At 37.5% G+C, this 18,433-nt stretch overlaps 1 protein-coding gene across 3 annotated transcripts in view; it reads right to left on the reverse strand.

Moving 5' to 3' along the window:
• The window catches only part of Ttc1 (tetratricopeptide repeat domain 1), a 49,903-nt gene extending 33,241 nt beyond the window's left edge, over window positions 1-16,662 (reverse strand). The window contains exons 1-2 of one of the 3 annotated variants that reach the window (XM_027938674.2): window positions 16,577-16,662; window positions 14,766-15,130 (exon numbers count right to left, since the gene is read on the reverse strand). In XM_027938674.2, the coding sequence (XP_027794475.1) occupies window positions 14,766-15,098 (333 nt within the window). In that variant the 5' untranslated portion in view covers window positions 15,099-15,130; window positions 16,577-16,662. Of the gene's footprint in view, window positions 1-14,765; window positions 15,131-16,556 lie in introns of all 3 variants that reach the window. The other 2 variants (XM_027938675.2, XM_027938673.2) reach the window with 2 other exon arrangements.
• Window positions 16,663-18,433: the final 1,771 nt, after the last annotated feature.

Consider the following 18,433-nt stretch of genomic DNA (forward strand, 5'->3'; position numbering starts at 1 on the left):
ACATTAATTGCTAGAGATTTCATACCCTATGCATAGCGTAACATATTGTTTGAAAATGTACAACCACATAAATAATATTCAGATTAAATGAGAAAGAGAACAGTGCCAGGATATCAGAAGCTTCCCTCATGCCCCTTTCACATCATCCTGTCCCAGCAGCCCTGCCAACCACAGAATTTTTTCTCATAAATTAACTTGAAGGATAGTGACTGAGGTTGTCATACTTCTTAAAAAACTGCAGAATTCACATACACTTGCAACCTTGAGGGAAACATGCATTTAACGATGACTTTTAAGATTTTAGAAGTCCTAAATCCTACTGTATTTTATGGCCCATGCTCACATTTAATTTTGATTTAATACCGATAGTTAACATTTTTGTGTGTAGTCACTTTATACTTATAACTTTTTAGACAGGAACTATTATCATCCTGCTTAACACCAAGTTAAATGGTGGAGCTAGGACAGACCTAACATTTTAAAGTTCATGTTCTTAAGCATAAGACCATAACTGTCTTTCACAGGTGTGGAAATATAGAATTATTTGCAGGAAGTAGAAACTGAAAAACTGCTTGCAGAAATTGACATGGAACTTACATGTTTCATGGTCCTAAAGAAAAAGTCACTTCTAATCTTTCTATGAAGAATTAAGTTACTTCTCTCTTCTATTAAATTAGTAAAATGGATTCCCTTTTTACACTTTGCAGATGGACCAATTCATTTTGAAAGTGTTTAAAATCTATTCTTTGCCTCACAAATTTAGGGATGTTCAGTATTTATTTAATGCTATATTCCAGGGAATGATTTTCTTGGGTCAGCCAAAGGGTAAGAGGATTTTATGTAATGTAGGAAGCCATACTTTCCTCCTTCCCACCCTCACTGGAGAAAGAACCAGAGTTGGGGCTGGGTTCTATCACTGAGCTACATCCTCAGTCCTTTTGATTTTGAGACAGGGTCTGGCTAAGTTGCCCAAATTGCCTCAAACTTACAACTCTCCTGCCTCAGGCCCCCAAATAGCTGGGATTACAGGTGTATAAGCCACCCAGCCTGTTGCAAATAACATTTTTTTTTTTCCTTTTGGTATTCAGGGTTAAATCCAGAGGTACATTCCTACTGAGCCACATCCCTACCCCTTTTTATTTTTTATTTCGAGACAGAATCTCACTGAGTTACTGAAGGCCTTGCTAGATTGCTGAGGCTGGCCTCGAGTCTGCGATCTTCCTGTTAGCCTCCCAAGATGTTGAGATTACAGATGTGTGCCACCACCCAACTGCAAAAAACATTTTTAAAAAAAAAATTTTAAATTTTTTATTTGTTTAAAAAACATCTTAACAGTATGTTTCTACACTTTTTAAACTAAGCAAATTCTTCGGTTATTTAAAAAGTCCATCACCACTCAAATCTCTAATGGTATCATAATCTATATGAAGTTCTTTGTTTTGATAAATGATGTCATTTTAAACTAAATTCTAAATGAAAGTCTAACAAACATTAGAAGGTAAACATTTGGAAAAGGATACAAATTTCATCTTAGCTGCTATTAAAATTTACCTACATCACTGAGGCAAAGATAGACTTTTAAAAATGGTTCTAAAACAATGGTAGCCATTTGGAAAAAGATAAAATGAGACCAACGGGCCATAGCACATATAAGAATAAACTCCAAATGGATTGGAGATATAAATGTAAAGAGTGAAACCATAAAAGAAGAAATGGATGATTCCTCTTTAACTTCAGCATGAGGATGGCTTTCTAACAAAATTCAAAGGCAACACAAGAAAAGATTAATAAATCTGACTACAGAAAAACTAAAACAATGTATTTGACTAACAAAGCAAAACGAGGCAATACATTCACTATAATTAAAGCCCAAGACAAATGACACTAAACAAGTATTTGTATATCAGTACTTATGGCAGTATTAATCACAATGGACAAAAGGCAGAAGCAACTCAGTGTCCATGGATAAACAAAATGGAATATTATTCAACCTTAAAAAGTAATGAAACTTATACTGCTATAACACAAACAAATCTTGAAAACATCACACTTAGTGCAACAGGACAGACACAAAAGGTCAGTGGATGATTCCACTTAAATGAGGGACTTAGAGCAGTCAAAGTCATAGAAATAACATAGGAAAGTGGTTACAGGAAGGGTGTACAGAAAGGGTGCAATTGGGAGTTATTGTTTAATTGACATGGGATTTTGCTTCAGAAAAATGAAACAGTTCTGGAGCTGGAGAGTGGTGATGGTTATATGATGATGAGAATGTACTTAACACCACTGAACCGTACACTTATAAAAAAATGCTTTACCTCACTATAATTAAAAAACACAAATTAATACTAATATAATTTCTTTATCAGAATGACAAAAATTAAAGGTGTGACAAGGACTGGGGCTGTAGCTCAGTGGTAGAGCAGTCGCCTAGCAAGTGTAAGGTACTGGGTTCGATCCTCAGCACCACATAAAAATAAATAAATAAAATATACGTAATGTGTCCATCTACAACTAAAAATTAAAAAAAAAAAAAAGGTATGACTACACATACCATTGGAGAGGCTGTGAAGCTGTGGGGAAGCAGGTTGCCTCACACACTACTAGTAGGGATATAAACTGGCACAACCCTTCTGGATGGGGATGTGACACTTCCTAAAAAAAAAAAAAAAATCACACATGCACTTATCTTTTGACCCCGCAATCTCATTTCTTTAGGAATCTGCCCTGATGATATATCGCCAACAATATGAACCTATATATGCAAGGCTATTTGCTGCAGCGATCTTTATAATTGTAAAATACTAGAAATAATCTAAATTCTCATGCACAGGAGTGGTGGAATTCCTGATGCTATGGCCATAGAATGAAATATTATTCAGCTGGAAAAAAGAATGCATATTTCTATGAACTGATATGATCATTTCTAGAATATATTCCTAAGTAAAAAAATGTGAAACACAATATCTAAAATATGCTAACCTTTAAATATGAAAGGAAATATAAGAAAATATACATGTATTTGCCCATTTTCATAGAAGAATTAAAGGAATGATAGATCAAAAATTAACAAGACTGCTACCTAAAGGAAGTGAATGAAAAAGGGTGGGGAATAGGCATAAGCCAGCAGTGATGAAGGACAGAAGCTTCTTTGAGGATATTTTTCTGTAAATTCTGATTAGAAGAATCACAGTTGTTTCATATACTCAAAAATTAATAAATAAATCAGTAAGGGTACTAAAATAGAACATAAACAGTAACAAATGAATCTAACTATATTATACTGATGTGCGTGTGGACTGCAGACGTGCACTACCCTGCCCAGCAATGTTAGATTTGCACATCATTACCTTATATAACAGCCAGCATGTACAGAGTACTTGCTATATGTCACACATTGTGTTAAAAGCTCTATATGGATTAATTCATTAAAACATTAGAAGCAACATGAAGTTTAGTTAATAGGAAATACACACACACACAGAGATAGATAGAGAGAGAGATAGAGAGAGAGAGAGAGAGAGAGAGAAACTCAAGGTAGAGAACTTCAACTTCAACTGATTTTAAATCTTGGTGTAACCTGGCAAAAATCTGAGAGAGTACTTTCCTATCTGCTTCTCAAGGAACAACCACTCCCCAACAGGGACTCTCCATAATGCAGTATTGGCTCCACGCGATTTAATTTAGGTCAGCATTCACAAGATTAACTTGTATTAGGGAGACCTGGAGCTTACAAACATATAAGCCATTTATCATTATTACATAAAAAGTTGCATTAAATGCATTTAAAATAATTTCTGAATTAAGTAATCCCATAGTGAGCACATGTTTAACAGACAAATGGAGGGCCTCATATCACCATGTATGAGGTGGTAGGCCTGCCTCATACCACCAAGTTCATTTCTGTACTATACATTTATTGGTAGCTCTCTGCTTCCCCCTGCAGCTTTCTAAAGTAATTGCTACAAAATAAAACAAGCATCTACCCAGAGATCAATCACATCTGGGTAAAAGGAAGAGTAAAAAAAGTTACATACTTGCTCAAGTGCTGGAAAGTGGAAGCAAATGCAACAGAACTTTCTGCTAGTCCCATCCAGGTGAAATGACAAAGCCACCATGTGGAATGCAAGCACTGAAAGGGCTTAGGGGCACTGGTGCTACAAATTACTCTGAAGGGAATTCTTTACCAAAAAAAAGCAAGAGCTACCATTTTTGTTTTCTTCGAAAGTGGACATTATGTGCTTTACAAATAGAGATCCATTTGTCTTTCCGCAAGTCAATTTTACAGGTCCTCTAGGGAGTCACAAGGAGGATCTTTGACTCTAAGCTATGGATAGAACCTTACACTTATTAAGTCTTATCCTTCTGGGAAAGCAAAACAAAACAAAAAATAAATGACTGCTCTATGAGGAATTAATCTTGGAAATATTTCTGTTTCTTCACACACAATATTGTATTTTCCAAAACTCAGTTTAATAGAAATAAATTACCTACTTCAGTACTCCTTAAATTCTGCCCAACAAATCATTTTTAGACCACGAGAGGGTAAAAGGAAAACCAATTTGGAAAGTCATTCTTCTGATGTTGAGTGCAGTCAATGTGCTGGTTAAGTAGCTCACTCATCTGGCTCTATGTGGCTCTCTGCTTTCTGAAGAACTTGGACATAGTCCTCCCAATATCAAAATTACCTGGGATACTTGCTAACAAAGCATATGTCTGGCTGCTACCTCAGAGGTCTGCAGTGTCAAATACTTCTCAGGGCTTTGCAGAGTTATAAGTTTCCTGTGATTCTTCAGCACCATAAACTTTGAGAACCACTGACCTACACAAAGTAATCTTTTTTTTCTCTCCATTTTTTTTTGTTTTAATTAGTTATACATGACAGTACAATGATTTTGACATATCATACATTTGAATCAGATGGGATATAATCTTTCTTAGTAAACAAAGCAAATACTGACTGCCACTCAACATTTATTTATTTTTGCACAGTTTAGGCATTGAACCTAGGGGTGCTCCACCATGAGCTATATCCCCAACCCTTTTTATTCTTCACTGTGGGTTAGGGTTTCACTAAGTTGCTCGCAATCCTCCTGCTCCTGAGTTGCTGACATTACAGGTAAGCTTCACTTTAACCTTTCTACCAGCAAATGATGTAAATATATCCTATTAACTTCCAAATAGTTTAGAACAAGCACCTCTTGTGTTTTAAATTCAGGTCCAAAATCTAAAGTTTCTTATAGTTCTTAAGTTCTAGATCTTTGTGGTTGATGTTGTTTGGGAGTGGTACTAGATATTGAACCCAGAGGTTTTCTACCACTGAACCACATCCCCAGCCCTTTTTAATTCTATATTTTGAGACAGGGCTTCAAACTGTTGATCCTCCTCCCTCAGTTTCCCGAGGGGCTGGGATTATAGACGTGTACTACCACACCTGGCTAAATTTTAGGATTTGATTCAATCACTTGCTGAGGGCACTTATCAAACCCAATAGTGGTTATTTTAAGAAATTAATTAAAATGAAAACTTTAGTTCAAAAGGAAGCCCACTGGAAATGAAAGAGAAGAGAAACATCAAAATCATAAAGGGCTTGCTCATGAAGTTATTACCAGGAATATGCAGGCCACTGTGGAAAAAGTTAATGGAAAATATTCTGGAAGCAAGAGTATTTAACTGAAGACATGTCCCACAGTTCCAACAACATTGGTAAGATTATAAAAATGATATAATAAGGTGATAAAAACATGGGTATCAAATGATTAAGTAAAGCTGTGCATGCCTATAATCCCCGTTGCTTCAGAGGCTGATGTTGGGAGGATCTTCAGTTTGAAGCCCAGCCTTGCAAGACCCTGTCTTAAAAAAAAAAAAAAGGATTAAGTAATGTGGAATCTAAGAAAAATGAGTGGAATGGGAGAAAAGACTGAAATGTAATGGTTCTGAGTTAAAGACAAAGAATAATCCTTTACCACTGTAACCCTACAGTTACCGAAGCCAAGGAACCATCCATATTTTTCACTTCATTCAACTGAATCCCATAATATGTCAACTCTACATCCAAAATACATGCTGAAATTATTAACTTCTTTTCAGATCCACAGTTCAAGCTACTATCATCTTGGCCTGGGGTACTGCATTAGGCCTAATTGGTTCCAAATGCTCACTCATAACCTTCTTCAATCCCTCCATTCTCTGAAGCAGAACCACAGTGTTCTTAAGTTGGGCACGCTGGTGGGGGCCTGTAGTCCCAGCTACTTGAGCAGCTGCCTTTTCTCTGGCTTTAAAATCACCCACGTTTCCTACTGCCCTTGAAATAAACTTCATATTTCTTACCATGACATAAGCATGAAGTGCTCCACAGTCAGACCCTTGCTTACTTCATTACCCCACTCTCTTCCTTAAATCACTATAATCTAGCCATTGGTCCTTTCTTTCCTTGAACATGCCAAGAGCACACCTAGCTGGTTGCTACTTTACAGCCTTTAGACTAACTGCTACATTTTTCTGGAAGATCCCTCAGATTATCACACACTTGACTCCCTGCCACCCCGCCCCCCCCGCCCAAGTCTCTGCTGAAATGCCACCTTCCCAGAGGATAACCTGACCAGCCAATGTAAAGCAGTCTTATTCCATTCAAGCTGCTACAACAAAATACCACAGACTAGGTAATTGATAAATAATAGAAGTTTATTTTTCACATTTTTAAAGGCTGTGGATTCCAAGATCCAGGCACAAGAAGATGCCTTCTTGACAAGTTCTCACATGGATAAAGGGATGAACCACAATACCCTCACATGGCAAAAGGAGACAGGAAAGGTCAAATGAGCTCCTTAAAACCCTTCTATAAGGATACTAATCCCATTTATGTATGCAGCCCTCATGACCTAATCATGATCTAACAGGCCCATCTCTTTTTTTCTTTTCCTTTTTTGAGGTACTAGGGATTCAACCCAGGGGTGTTATACCACTGAGTTACATCTTCAGCCCTTTTTATCATTTTTATTTTGAGGCAGGGTCTTGCTAATCACTCAGGCTGGCCTAGAACTTGTGGTCCTCCTGCTTGAGTCTCCCAAGTAGCTAGGATTACAGACATGTCCACCACATCTAGCCGAGGCCCCCAAACTCAATATTAGGATCAAGGGTCAACAGAATTTTGGAAGGGCAGAAACATTCAGACCACAGTCCCATCCTTTCAATTCCCACCCCTGTATCACTTCATCTTAACCTCACTCCCGGCTTTGGTAATTCCCAGCTGGAATAAACCTAAGAAAGAACTGAAACTACTGCATCCCTAGGACCTAAAACAATGCCTGGCATGTGGAAGAAGTGCACGTCTTTCTTGAATAAATGAGTGAAATAAAAATCTCTACCTTATAAGGCCAATTATCAGTCCTCACAGGGAAGAAAATGATAGTATTCATTCAATAGCCATTTAATGAAGGCTCCAATGACAGTGGTCCTCAAACTTCATGTGAATTACCCAGGAAATTTATACATGAAGCCTAAGAAACTATATTATGACAAATACCCCATAAAAGGTGATTTTCTTTGATCAACACCACAACACTGCAGTATGCTACAGGCCTTTCTTAATACTGTAAGCATCTGTTATGGTCTGAATGCGTCCCTCCAAAAGTCATGTTGAAACCTAATCCCCACTGCAGTGATATTCAAAGATGGGGCCATTGAGAAGTATGGATAAGTGATAGTTCTACCTTCATGAGTGGGATTGGTGCCCTTAAAAGAGCTGCCTTGTCCCTTTTGTCATGGGAAAACAAAGAAGGCACCATCTATGAGAAACAGATCTCACCAGACACAGAATCTGTGTCTTGAACTTGGACCTCCCAGCCGCCAACTGTTTGCAGTAAATTTCTATGGTTTATAAAGTAGTTGGTCTGAAGACTTTGTTATGGCAGTCCAAACAGACTAGGACAGCATCTTTATGTCATATTATAATTATTATAGCAATCGTTTTCATCTGCTGCCTAATCTGTTCTTCACCGCAGCCAATCCTTTCACTATCACTACTTTGCTTATCTAGTACATTTAAAAATGTTAGCTAAAATCCCATTTCGGTGGGCAGTCATGCCTACATTTAGGTTTTCACAAACATTTAAGATTTGCTGCAGTACTGTGTGTACTGTTCTCTCTCAATAAAAAATTTTGCCTGTTTCTTTTTTTTTTTTTAAACCAAATCTTAACTGCCTTCCTCTTCCATTACTCTTTGATTTATAAATTCTGCTAAGAAGTCACACTCCACTGAAGCAGAAATTATCTTCTTAACCACAGGACAAGTTAGCTTGATTAACAGACCATGTTTACTGATACTTGACTATGCCCAAAGAGAAACTTTGTATGACGAGTATCACTTATCAAAAATGTTTTAATCACTTTCGCAGATTTTGGAATATTTGCATAGACTTTACTGGTTGAACATTCCTAATCTGAAAATGCAGAATTTTTTGAGCATTGACATGACACTCAGTTTCAGATTTAAGTCTGACCCTCAGGGTGCATGCCTATAATCTTATCGTTTGAGGTCTTACGGCTGAGGCATGAGGATTGCCAAGTTTGAGGCCGGTCTCTGCCTCAAAAATAAAAAATTTAAAAAATGAGCTTAGGATATAGCTCATGGTAAAATACTCCAGGTTCAATCCTCAGTACTGCAAATAAATGCATAAATTAATTAAATAACCTAAAATAAATAAAAAGGGCTAGGGATGTAACTCAGTGGTAGAGCCTCCTTAGGTTAGCCCCCCCACCAAAAAAAAGAAAAAAAGAAAGCTTCAGAGTGTGGATTTTCAGATCAAGGATATACAACCTCCAGAGAGAGAGAGAGAGAGAGAGAGTGAGTGTGTGTGTGTGTGTGTGTATTCCATACAGGGCAGCATTTATTTCCTAAAGGACCAAAGAGGTTATTTCACATGGTTTTGGTAGAACATACACTTTGGTTGTAAAGAATCAATTATTATTTCTTTATATTCTCAAAATAAAATAGCATTTTTGTTGTTAATGATTATATGTGTAATTTGTACTTACTGTAAAAAAGCAAATATTACAAAAATACGTTAAATACAAGTGAAAATTTGCTAATCATCAAATCTCTCAAAGCTACTTCCTCCTTATACTTTAGTGTATATCCTTTAATACTTTCATATATAAACATATTTTCATATAGGTTTTTAACTTAGGATGTATCAGCACTGTTGTATGACCTGCTCAATGCATTTAGCATTACAAGTATCCTTCTGTGTCAATACCTATTATTTAGTTTTCTCCCTCCACCACCTTTTTTTCCAGTGCAAAGATCAAACCCAGTGCCTCAGGCACAATAGGCAAATGCACTACTGTGAGCTACATCTCCTATTCCTTATCTTTTTTAACAACCGAATTCTATAAACATGAAAAAAATTTTTTAAATGATACTCTGGGAAAAACAGTTTCTCTCCTACTATATATTCTCATGATACTTCTGACGCCAAATGTGAGGATTCTTCCACACCAAGCAGTTTTCTAGCAGACCACAAGGGGGTGTCCTATAATTTCTATAATTTAATTCAGAGTCCACAGGCTAAAAACTTGGTTTACTAGGCTGTCTTAGTTCAGACACCAAACAGAAGTTTTAAGTTGTATCCTGTGCTTCTAATGACCAGTTCATACTACCCACCACCTAGTGTTTGATTATTTACTAAGATGGTTCACAAAACTCAGAAACACTTTACTTCCATTTACCAGTTTTTTATAAAAAAATATTATAAAGGATACATATGAACAGTCAGGTGCACATGGTATGTCTGAAATGCATGTGGTAAAGTCTGGGAGGAGAGGGGCTGAACGTCTATGTCCTCTGTAAGCACCACCTTCGTAGTACCTACGGGGTCAGCAACCTGGACGCTTATCAAATCTCATTCAAAAATTTTTATAGAGCTTAATCTCCAGCGCCTGCCTCTTCTCCTTTTCTGAAGTTTGGTTGGTGGGGCTAAAAAGGTCCATTCCTCTAATCCCTCTGTCTTTTGGGTGACTAACCCCATCTTGAGCCAATCATCTAGATATTCATCCTAAATTACCTAATTAGCATAAAATCATGTGTTATCAAAAGGCACTCATCATAAACAACCATTAGGAAATTCCAAGGGTTTTAGGGGTCAGTGATGGGAATCAGAGACAAAGACCAAATACAACTACAAATACCCTCTATTCAACATTTTCTAGCTTTCCAAGTTATATATGATGCTGCAATACATCTTTATATCTGTACATACATTTCTACACATTTCCAATGACTTCCTTAAAATAAATGTCTAGAAGAGAATCAGGGGTTTAAAGGTGTGCTGTCCAAAATGGTATATACGAGCCACATGACTATGTAAATAAATGTAAAATAAAGTTAAATTTAATGTCTCATCTGAATCAGTGACACTGTAAGTGATAAGCAGCCAGATGTAGCCAGTGGCTACCATATTGGAGAGTACAGTTATAAAACACTGCTAACACTTCATAACGTTCTATTAACAGCCCTGGTCTAAAGAAGTGTTCATATTAATAAATAAATATATGTACTTTTTCGGTACTAGGAATTGAACTTGATTGATTTTTAACCACTGAGCTACATCCCCAGCCCTTTTTAATTTTGACAGAGGGTCTCACTAGGTTGCCTTGGCTGGCATTGAACTTATGATCCTCCTGCCTCAGAACCACTGTGCCTATGTTTATATTAAAAATTTGAGGGGCTGGGGATGTGGCTCAAGCGGTAGCGCGCTCGCCTGGCATGCGTGCGGCCCGGGGTTCGATCCTCAGCACCACATACAAACAAAGATGTTGTGTCTGCCGATAACTAAAAAATAAATATTAAAATTCTCTCTCTCTCTCTCTCTCTCTCTCCCCCTCTCTCTTTAAAAAAAAAAAAAAATCTTTAAAAAAAAAATTTGATATCTGTATCTCATAGAATTTATGTTGCAACTTAAATTCCCAATATTAGTACATGAATTTGTGTCATCTTCTCAACATCAGATCAATGTTTGATATGAGAGATGAGACAAAGTGTTTTAATTTGCATTCTTAAATTATTAGTGAGGCTGAAAGTCCACATTTTTTTGGCCATTTGTGTTTCATTTGCTGTTGCTGTTGAACTACATGAGCTCTGTAAAATCAAGTGTAATATACTCCTATTCCAATGGGAGTAAATAAATGTAAAAACCAAACCGTATATGAAATGAAGATATTTCTTCATCTGTTTTGCTGATTGATGATGACATTTCACAGAGATATTTAACAAACTAGTATAAAAATAGCACACGGAGTATACCACAATTAGTTAAAGGCAGACTTCTGTCTCATAGGTTGTTTCCTTAGAGTTAATGGATTAAATTTCTAAAAATAACAGGACTCTCATTGCAGTATGTTATTGCTAAGATCTTCTTACAAATAGGTTATAAAAGCATTTAAGTTTATATAAAAAATGTAAAACACAAAATGTTCAAATTAAAAAAATGAATACATACATACATATTTCACACACCCAAATGAAAGTATAGAATAGGAAAAAAAATCACTTACGGGATAAGAATCAGAACAATGGTTCCCGAGTTGGTAGGAGAGGATTGACTAAAAAGTATACATAGGGAGCTTCAGATACGATGGAACTATTCTACATCTTGACAGAGCTATGAACTACAGAAGTGTACACATTTGTCAAAATTCATTAAATTTTACATATCAGAACTAATATACTTTCCCACTCCATTTAAATTAAATGCTAATTTTTAATGAGAAGAAAAACAGTTACAACTACTATGGAAATCAGCATGGAGGTTCTTCAAAAGCCTAGGAATATGACCCAGCTATACCACCATATGACCCAGCTATACCACTCCTTGGTATTCATCCTAAAGAATTATTAAAGTCACAATACTATAATGATACAAACATATTCATGTTTATAGCAGCACAATAGCCAAACTATGGAACCAGCCTAGGTGTCCATCAACGGATGAATGGATAAAGAAAATGTGTTATAAATCCACAATGGAGTTGTAGTCAGTCATAAAGAAAATGAAATTTTGCAGGAAAATGTCATTTGCAGAAAATGGATGGAACTTGAGAGCATTAGGTTAAGCAAAATATACAAATTTAGAAGGTCAAGGGTCACATTTTCTCGCATATGGAAGCTAGAGAGGAAAAAGGAAAAAGAGAGATGGGGAGGGGACACATGAAAATTGAAGGGTGATCCATCAAGTAAAGGAACTGGGGGGAGGGAGGAGGGAAAGGAAAGGGAAAATACTGGAGAATGATACTGGCCAAATTATACTGCTATATATTGTGGGCATGTATGAATATGTGACAACAGATCCCATCATTATGTACAAATACAAGGTACCAATTTTAAAAAGTGGGGGGAAAAAAGCAACAAAAAAGAGGAAACAAAGTGAAAAGCTGTATACTATTTAAAATATTAAGTTTATAAATAATTTATAAACAATTATCTTAAAAATATGTATAAAGCTCGGTTTGGGGGTCTGTGGCTGTGGCTCAACAGTAGTGCACTTGCCTGGCAAGTGTGAGGCACTGGGTTCAATTCTCAGCACCACATATAAATAAATAAAATAAAGGTCTAGCAACAACTTAAAAAAAAAACACTACAAAACTAGTAAAACTTTCCATTTGGAAGAATTCATTAAAAAAAAAAAAAAAAAAAAGCTGGGTGGGGTGGCTTACACCTGCAATCCCAAATAAGAAGGCTAAGACAGGAGGATCACAAGTTAAAAGCTAGCCTCAGCAACTTAGCAAAACACTGTCTCAAAACAAAAAACAAAAAGGGCTGGAGATGGTAGTGCAGTAGTAAAGAGCCCCTGTGTTAAATCTCTAGTACCAGTAAACAAACAAACAAATAAATAAAATTGTAGAACCTTAAGAGTATGAGATGATGGGAGCCAAATCACTCAACTGTCAAATCTAGATGGCACTAGAAAAAATTCACTATCATGCCAGGGCAACATATATTAAAGTGTCAAAATAGCATTGCTAACTTCAGAAGAAAAAAAAATTTAATCAATGCTTCTACAAAGCCTATATCAATGCTTTCTGGAAAATCTACTTTCTGGGAAAGCATTTCTCTAATGCTGGGCTTAATTTTATTTTCTGAGACATATTTGTTGAGGTAGTTGTTGAACTTGGTTCATTTTTGCCTTATAAGCCTCCTCTTTTGGTTGTACACATTTGCTCAAAAGCTAACACTTTCACGTTAAAACCAACTGATTTGATAATGGAAAGTGTCTAAGGAAAGAAACAGAGAAGAATGCTTCTCCCCATCCGGCGCTGCCTACCCACCCCCTATGTTACAATGCACATTTATTATCTCTACCCATTTCCAACCTATCATTTTACTCGAACCTGTTCAGTGAGCAAGCTCTGGAGCAGCATAAACTATAATCTCATTCAAGTTCTTTGTAGACATGCTCAGATATTATGGTAACTTTTCAGACAAGTTTGCCTGTGAGATCAGAGAGGAGGATATGTGGAGGACACCAAGACTTTTGTTCCCAAAAGATCAAGTTTACTCAGTAAAGAATATGGCCCAGGGAAGGAAAGAAGCAGAACCATGTACATTTAGCTAATGTATCTACTTTAAAGGAAGATCATTATTTTTGTTATTAAATTTATATTATACTTTGGAATTTGAATCAAACAGATCTGGGTTTGAGAATCAGTTCTGCCACTTATTAAGTGTATGATCCTGGGGAAGTTATTTTACCACTGTAAATTTTGTTTCCTGTTGGGGAATAGTAATATTTCAAAGGTATGTGGTACAGATTAAATTAAAACACAAGTGGCCAGGCATGGGAATGCAAACCAGTAATCCAAGGGACTGAGAAAGCTGAGGTAGGAGGATCACAAGTTTGAGGTCAGCCTCAGGAACTTAGCGAGACACTGCCTCAAAATAAAAAAATAAAAAGGAGTAGGGATAGAGCTCAGTGGTAAAGCAGCACTGGGCTCAATCCCCAGTACCAAAAACAAACAAACAAACAAAAAACCCTGAGAAACATTTTCAGTACAATGGCTGGCACACTGAAGGTGTTCAACAAATGATAGCTACTACCATAACAATGCTGTTCCCTGAGAACTAGTCACTGTCCTCTAGAATCAAAATACAACCAAGATTTTCAGGCAGTCGTATTTTCCTAGAGAGGAGGAGAATGATCAACAGAAGGATATCATAAACAAAAAATATTCACTACAGAAATGTCAGCAGCCAACCTTAGAAAAGAGCATAAAAAAGCTAAAATATGTGCATACATGGTAGAAAATAATACTAGAAAACAGAATCCTGAAGTAAGAAATAAGGAACTGCAAGTTTGCAGGGGGAAAAAAAAGGAATTTTCTTTGCTAAGTAAACACATACGATGCATCTTTACTATGCTACTGATTTATTTCATATCTATTACTACTGAAGTAATAAGGACACAAAAGGGCAAGACATCCTTTACACACATGGAGTGGTCTATTTTACAGTAACAACCTCATTTACTCTTTTTATTCTGGTACTGGGATTGAATCCAGGGATACTCTACTGCTGAGCTATATCCTCAGATCTTTAATTTATTTTGAGACAGAGTTTTGCTATGTTGCTGAGGCTGGCCTTGGACTTACTATTCTCTTGCTTCAGACTCCCAAGTTACTAGGATGAAAGGTTGTTACTATCATGCCCAGCTACATTTACTCATTTTTAAAAAGCAGTTTGAGCCAAGTATGTAAAATCAACAGATATTTACCTGTTTCTCTTCATCTGGCATGTTTTTTTCCAGTTCTATTAGGTATTCTTCATCTAGTTCAGAGGAATTCACACCATCATCAGCTTTGCTCTCAGCCTTATCCATTCCTGGTTCCTCCTCCTCGAATGAGGCACTGCAGTCATGAAAATACTCCTCTTCTCCCTGGTCATCCTGGAGATGGGCCTTGTCATCCTTCGGCAGCTTGCTCTGGGAATGCTCATCTTTGGGATCAGGAACTGCAGGGCTTGCACTCTCTGCTTCTTGGGGATCTGTAACCTTCAAACCATTGAACAGATCCTCTGGAACCTTACAGTTCTCTGACTTCTCCTCCATGCTGAATTCAGAGAGGGAGGGAGGCTGAAACTCTGGGAAAGAAAATGCTTCTGTTATGTAATGATGTTTATATTCTAAAATATAATAATTCTGCCTTTCACACTTAAACAAACCTTTGCAACAAACCCCAAAACACATCCAAACTTCCTTTCATTGTTCCTTTCACATTATTCAAAAGTAGATTATGGTGGCCTATCGGTAATCCCACCAATTTGGGAGGCTGAGGCAGGTGGATGGAAAGTTCAAGACCAGCCTCAGCAATTTAGTGAGACCCTCTGCAACTTAGCAAGACCTTATCTCAAAAAAAAAAAAAAAATAGAAAGAACTGGGGCTAGAGCTCAGTGGTAACTCTCCCCCCTACAAAAAAGTCAACATGAACTTAAATATTGCCAAATATTATTTTAACTGAATTACTTTTCCTTGTCAAATTTGGTATCAGAACTACTTATAAGCACCAAGAGACCAAACTCCCCACTCCCACCCTGGCAACACCCCTGCAAGTTGGGAATCCAACCCTAAGGCCTCACTGCTAATGAGGACATGCTCAGCTCCTAACAAAGATGGATATTAAGGTGACTCTCCCACGTTCCCCGCTGGCATTTTGCAGGCGTAGTTTAAAAAAAAAAAAGAAGTAGCTATAACATTGGCAAGAAAAACGAAGGCCCAGGACCTGGCTTGCTACCAGTGAACTACATTCCCATCCCTTTTTATTGAGACAGGGTTTCATTAAGTTGCTGAGGCTAGCCTAGAACTTAACGATCTTCTGCCTCAGCATCCCAAGTGTAAGGCCTTCATTTTTATTCAGCGAATGAGAAAGACACGGTCTGTCTTTGCCAGCAACACTACCAGAATCCCAAGAATAAGCGTCTGGTGGAGCTAAAATGGAATCCGTGCCCAAACCACGATCAGTAACCAAAATGCACGTGATAAGCACACCTAGCTAATAGTAGGAAGCGAGACTAGGAGCAGCGGGTCCTTAAGAGGATCCCCGTAGGCATCAAAATCAGGCTCTTAAGAGGGGTAGTTCTCAACCCTCACTGCGTAATGACACTCGGAATGATTTAGAAGTCTTTTCTCCAGACCCTGCTTAGATTCTGATTTCTTGGTATGGAGTCGCGCCGGGGTGTCTGAGTTTAAAAAATGTTAAAAGTATACTAGGTGCAGCCACTGAAGAACCACTGCTCTAGAAGCTGAGTCAGACCGTCAGGAGTCCCGCCCACTGGTGGCAGCAAAATCACGCCAATGACCCTTGTGTCGCGACAAAGAGTCCGAATCCACCCCAGCTCGTTCCACGAAAACTTAATTAAAACACCAAGATAAGTAATAGGCAGATTTCGCCTCCAGAGCCAAGTCCTGTTTCTCCCCGCTCCCAGGTCAAGCAGAAGAACGCAGATTTCAGGGTTATGAAAGTGCCACCCTGCCCTGCCCACCAGATTATCCCCTAGCCCCGTTTCTCACCGTCACGCCGCCAGACCCACCGGCTACTCACAGCCTCACAGATCCTCCGCACTCTACCTAGCCAGTCTCCGAGACCTTCTACTTCCGCTCAGTCAGGTGCACTTCCGTCGGCGCCGACCAATGGCGTCGCCGTTAGCAAAGTATTCTGGGAAATGTAGTGGCAGCTTCTTGGGGGAAAGGTGTTAAGTCACTGCGTGACTTCATTTTACGGACCAAAAGTATGAAAGGCGGCTGCCATCATGGGTTACGGAAAAACTCCAAGTTATTCTTAGCAGGAAAGAGGAAAAAATTTTAAAAAGAAAAAATCTGACCAGGCGTGGTGGCTAACGCTTGTACTTATAGCTGCTTGGGAGGCTGAAGCAGTTCAAAGCCAGCCTCAGCAAAAAGCCAGGCGCTAAGCAACTCAGTGACACCCTGTCTCTAAATAAAATACAAAATAAGGCTGGGGGTGTGGCTCAGTGGTACAGTGCTCCTGAGTTCAATCCCCGGTACTTGCCTCCACCCAAGAAAAAAATCTTTCCCCCATTCAAACCAGCCTCAGCAATTGAGAAAGGCCCTATGCAATGTGGGAGACCTTGTCTCAAAACAGATTTTTAAAAAGGGCTGGGGATTCTATCCCTAATACCAAAAAAAAAAAAAAAAGTCCTTGTTTATTTTACTCTTTCAATGTATAGAAGAATCTGGAAACAAACCTTATAGGAAGTTTTCTCCCCAATGCCTTTCAAAGGGTCCATTGCGAGGTAACAGTTTTAATGATGATGCTAGGTTGTAATTTTCGTTTTTCACATTAATTTTCTTTTGAACGTACAGTGTAGCTTTCCAGAGGCTGTGTGTCATGTGATAGTACAACAGATCAAATGCAAAGGAGACATGAGATTCTAGTTGTCCTCTATTAGCCAAAGATTTCTCAGAATTTAAAACAATGCCACTCTTCTCACTGGATTTTTTTTTAAGTCATTATTTAAAAATATAAACATTACCTATAAAATATTATTTATGTTAGCATATAATGGGTGTATTCTTACCATAAATGACTAAATAAATAAACATTTAAATTTTTCAAATATAATTTTAATATGGTAAATATTAATAGGTATAACCGGCCTGGCGAGGTGGTGCATACCTGTAATTCTAGGGACTCAGGAGTCTGAGGCCAGAGGATGGCGAGTTTATAGCCAGCCCCAGCAAAAGCCAGGTGCCAGCAACTCAGTATTTTAAAGAAAACACAAAAAAGGGCTGAGGATGTGGTTCGGTGGTCAAGTGAGCCTGGATTTGATCCCCAGTACCACCCACCCGCCCCCCCCTCCCACCAAAAAAAACAAAACAAAACCCAAAACAGAAGAAGATACCCAAGAAAGGTCAAAAAAAGAAAGTCTTTCATGTCCACTATTATGGGTGGACATGTTTTAAGTACTTTTTGTCATCCTAGTATACTTAAAATTTCATTGTATGTAGGTTCCCCCCCCCCTTGGAATTCATTAATTGTTTGCTTTGGACATTTGGAAAGATCTTTAATAAAATTGATTTTACTTTTGGAAAAAAAAATACTATTGCTTTTAATTTTTCCCAGTTCCGATCTTCGAATTGAGATTTGAGATAGGAGACACAATCAAGAGTTAACATTCTACAAATTTAAATTTCTAATTTTCTGTTTTCCCTTAGATTAGCATGACCAATAGAAAATAACACGAGCCACACATGTAATTTAAAAACTTCTAGTAGCAGCATTAAAAATAAGTAAAAGAAGTTAAATTAATTTAATAACATTATTAAATAAAATTTGTAACACTTTATTTAAACACGTGTAAATAATATAAAATTATTATTATTATCATTATTTTTTAGTATTAGGGATTCAACCCAGGGCTACTTTACCG

The sequence above is a fragment of the Marmota flaviventris genome, chromosome 5 (genome assembly GCF_047511675.1).
Source record: "Marmota flaviventris isolate mMarFla1 chromosome 5, mMarFla1.hap1, whole genome shotgun sequence".
In the NCBI taxonomy this organism is placed as follows: domain Eukaryota; kingdom Metazoa; phylum Chordata; class Mammalia; order Rodentia; family Sciuridae; genus Marmota; species Marmota flaviventris.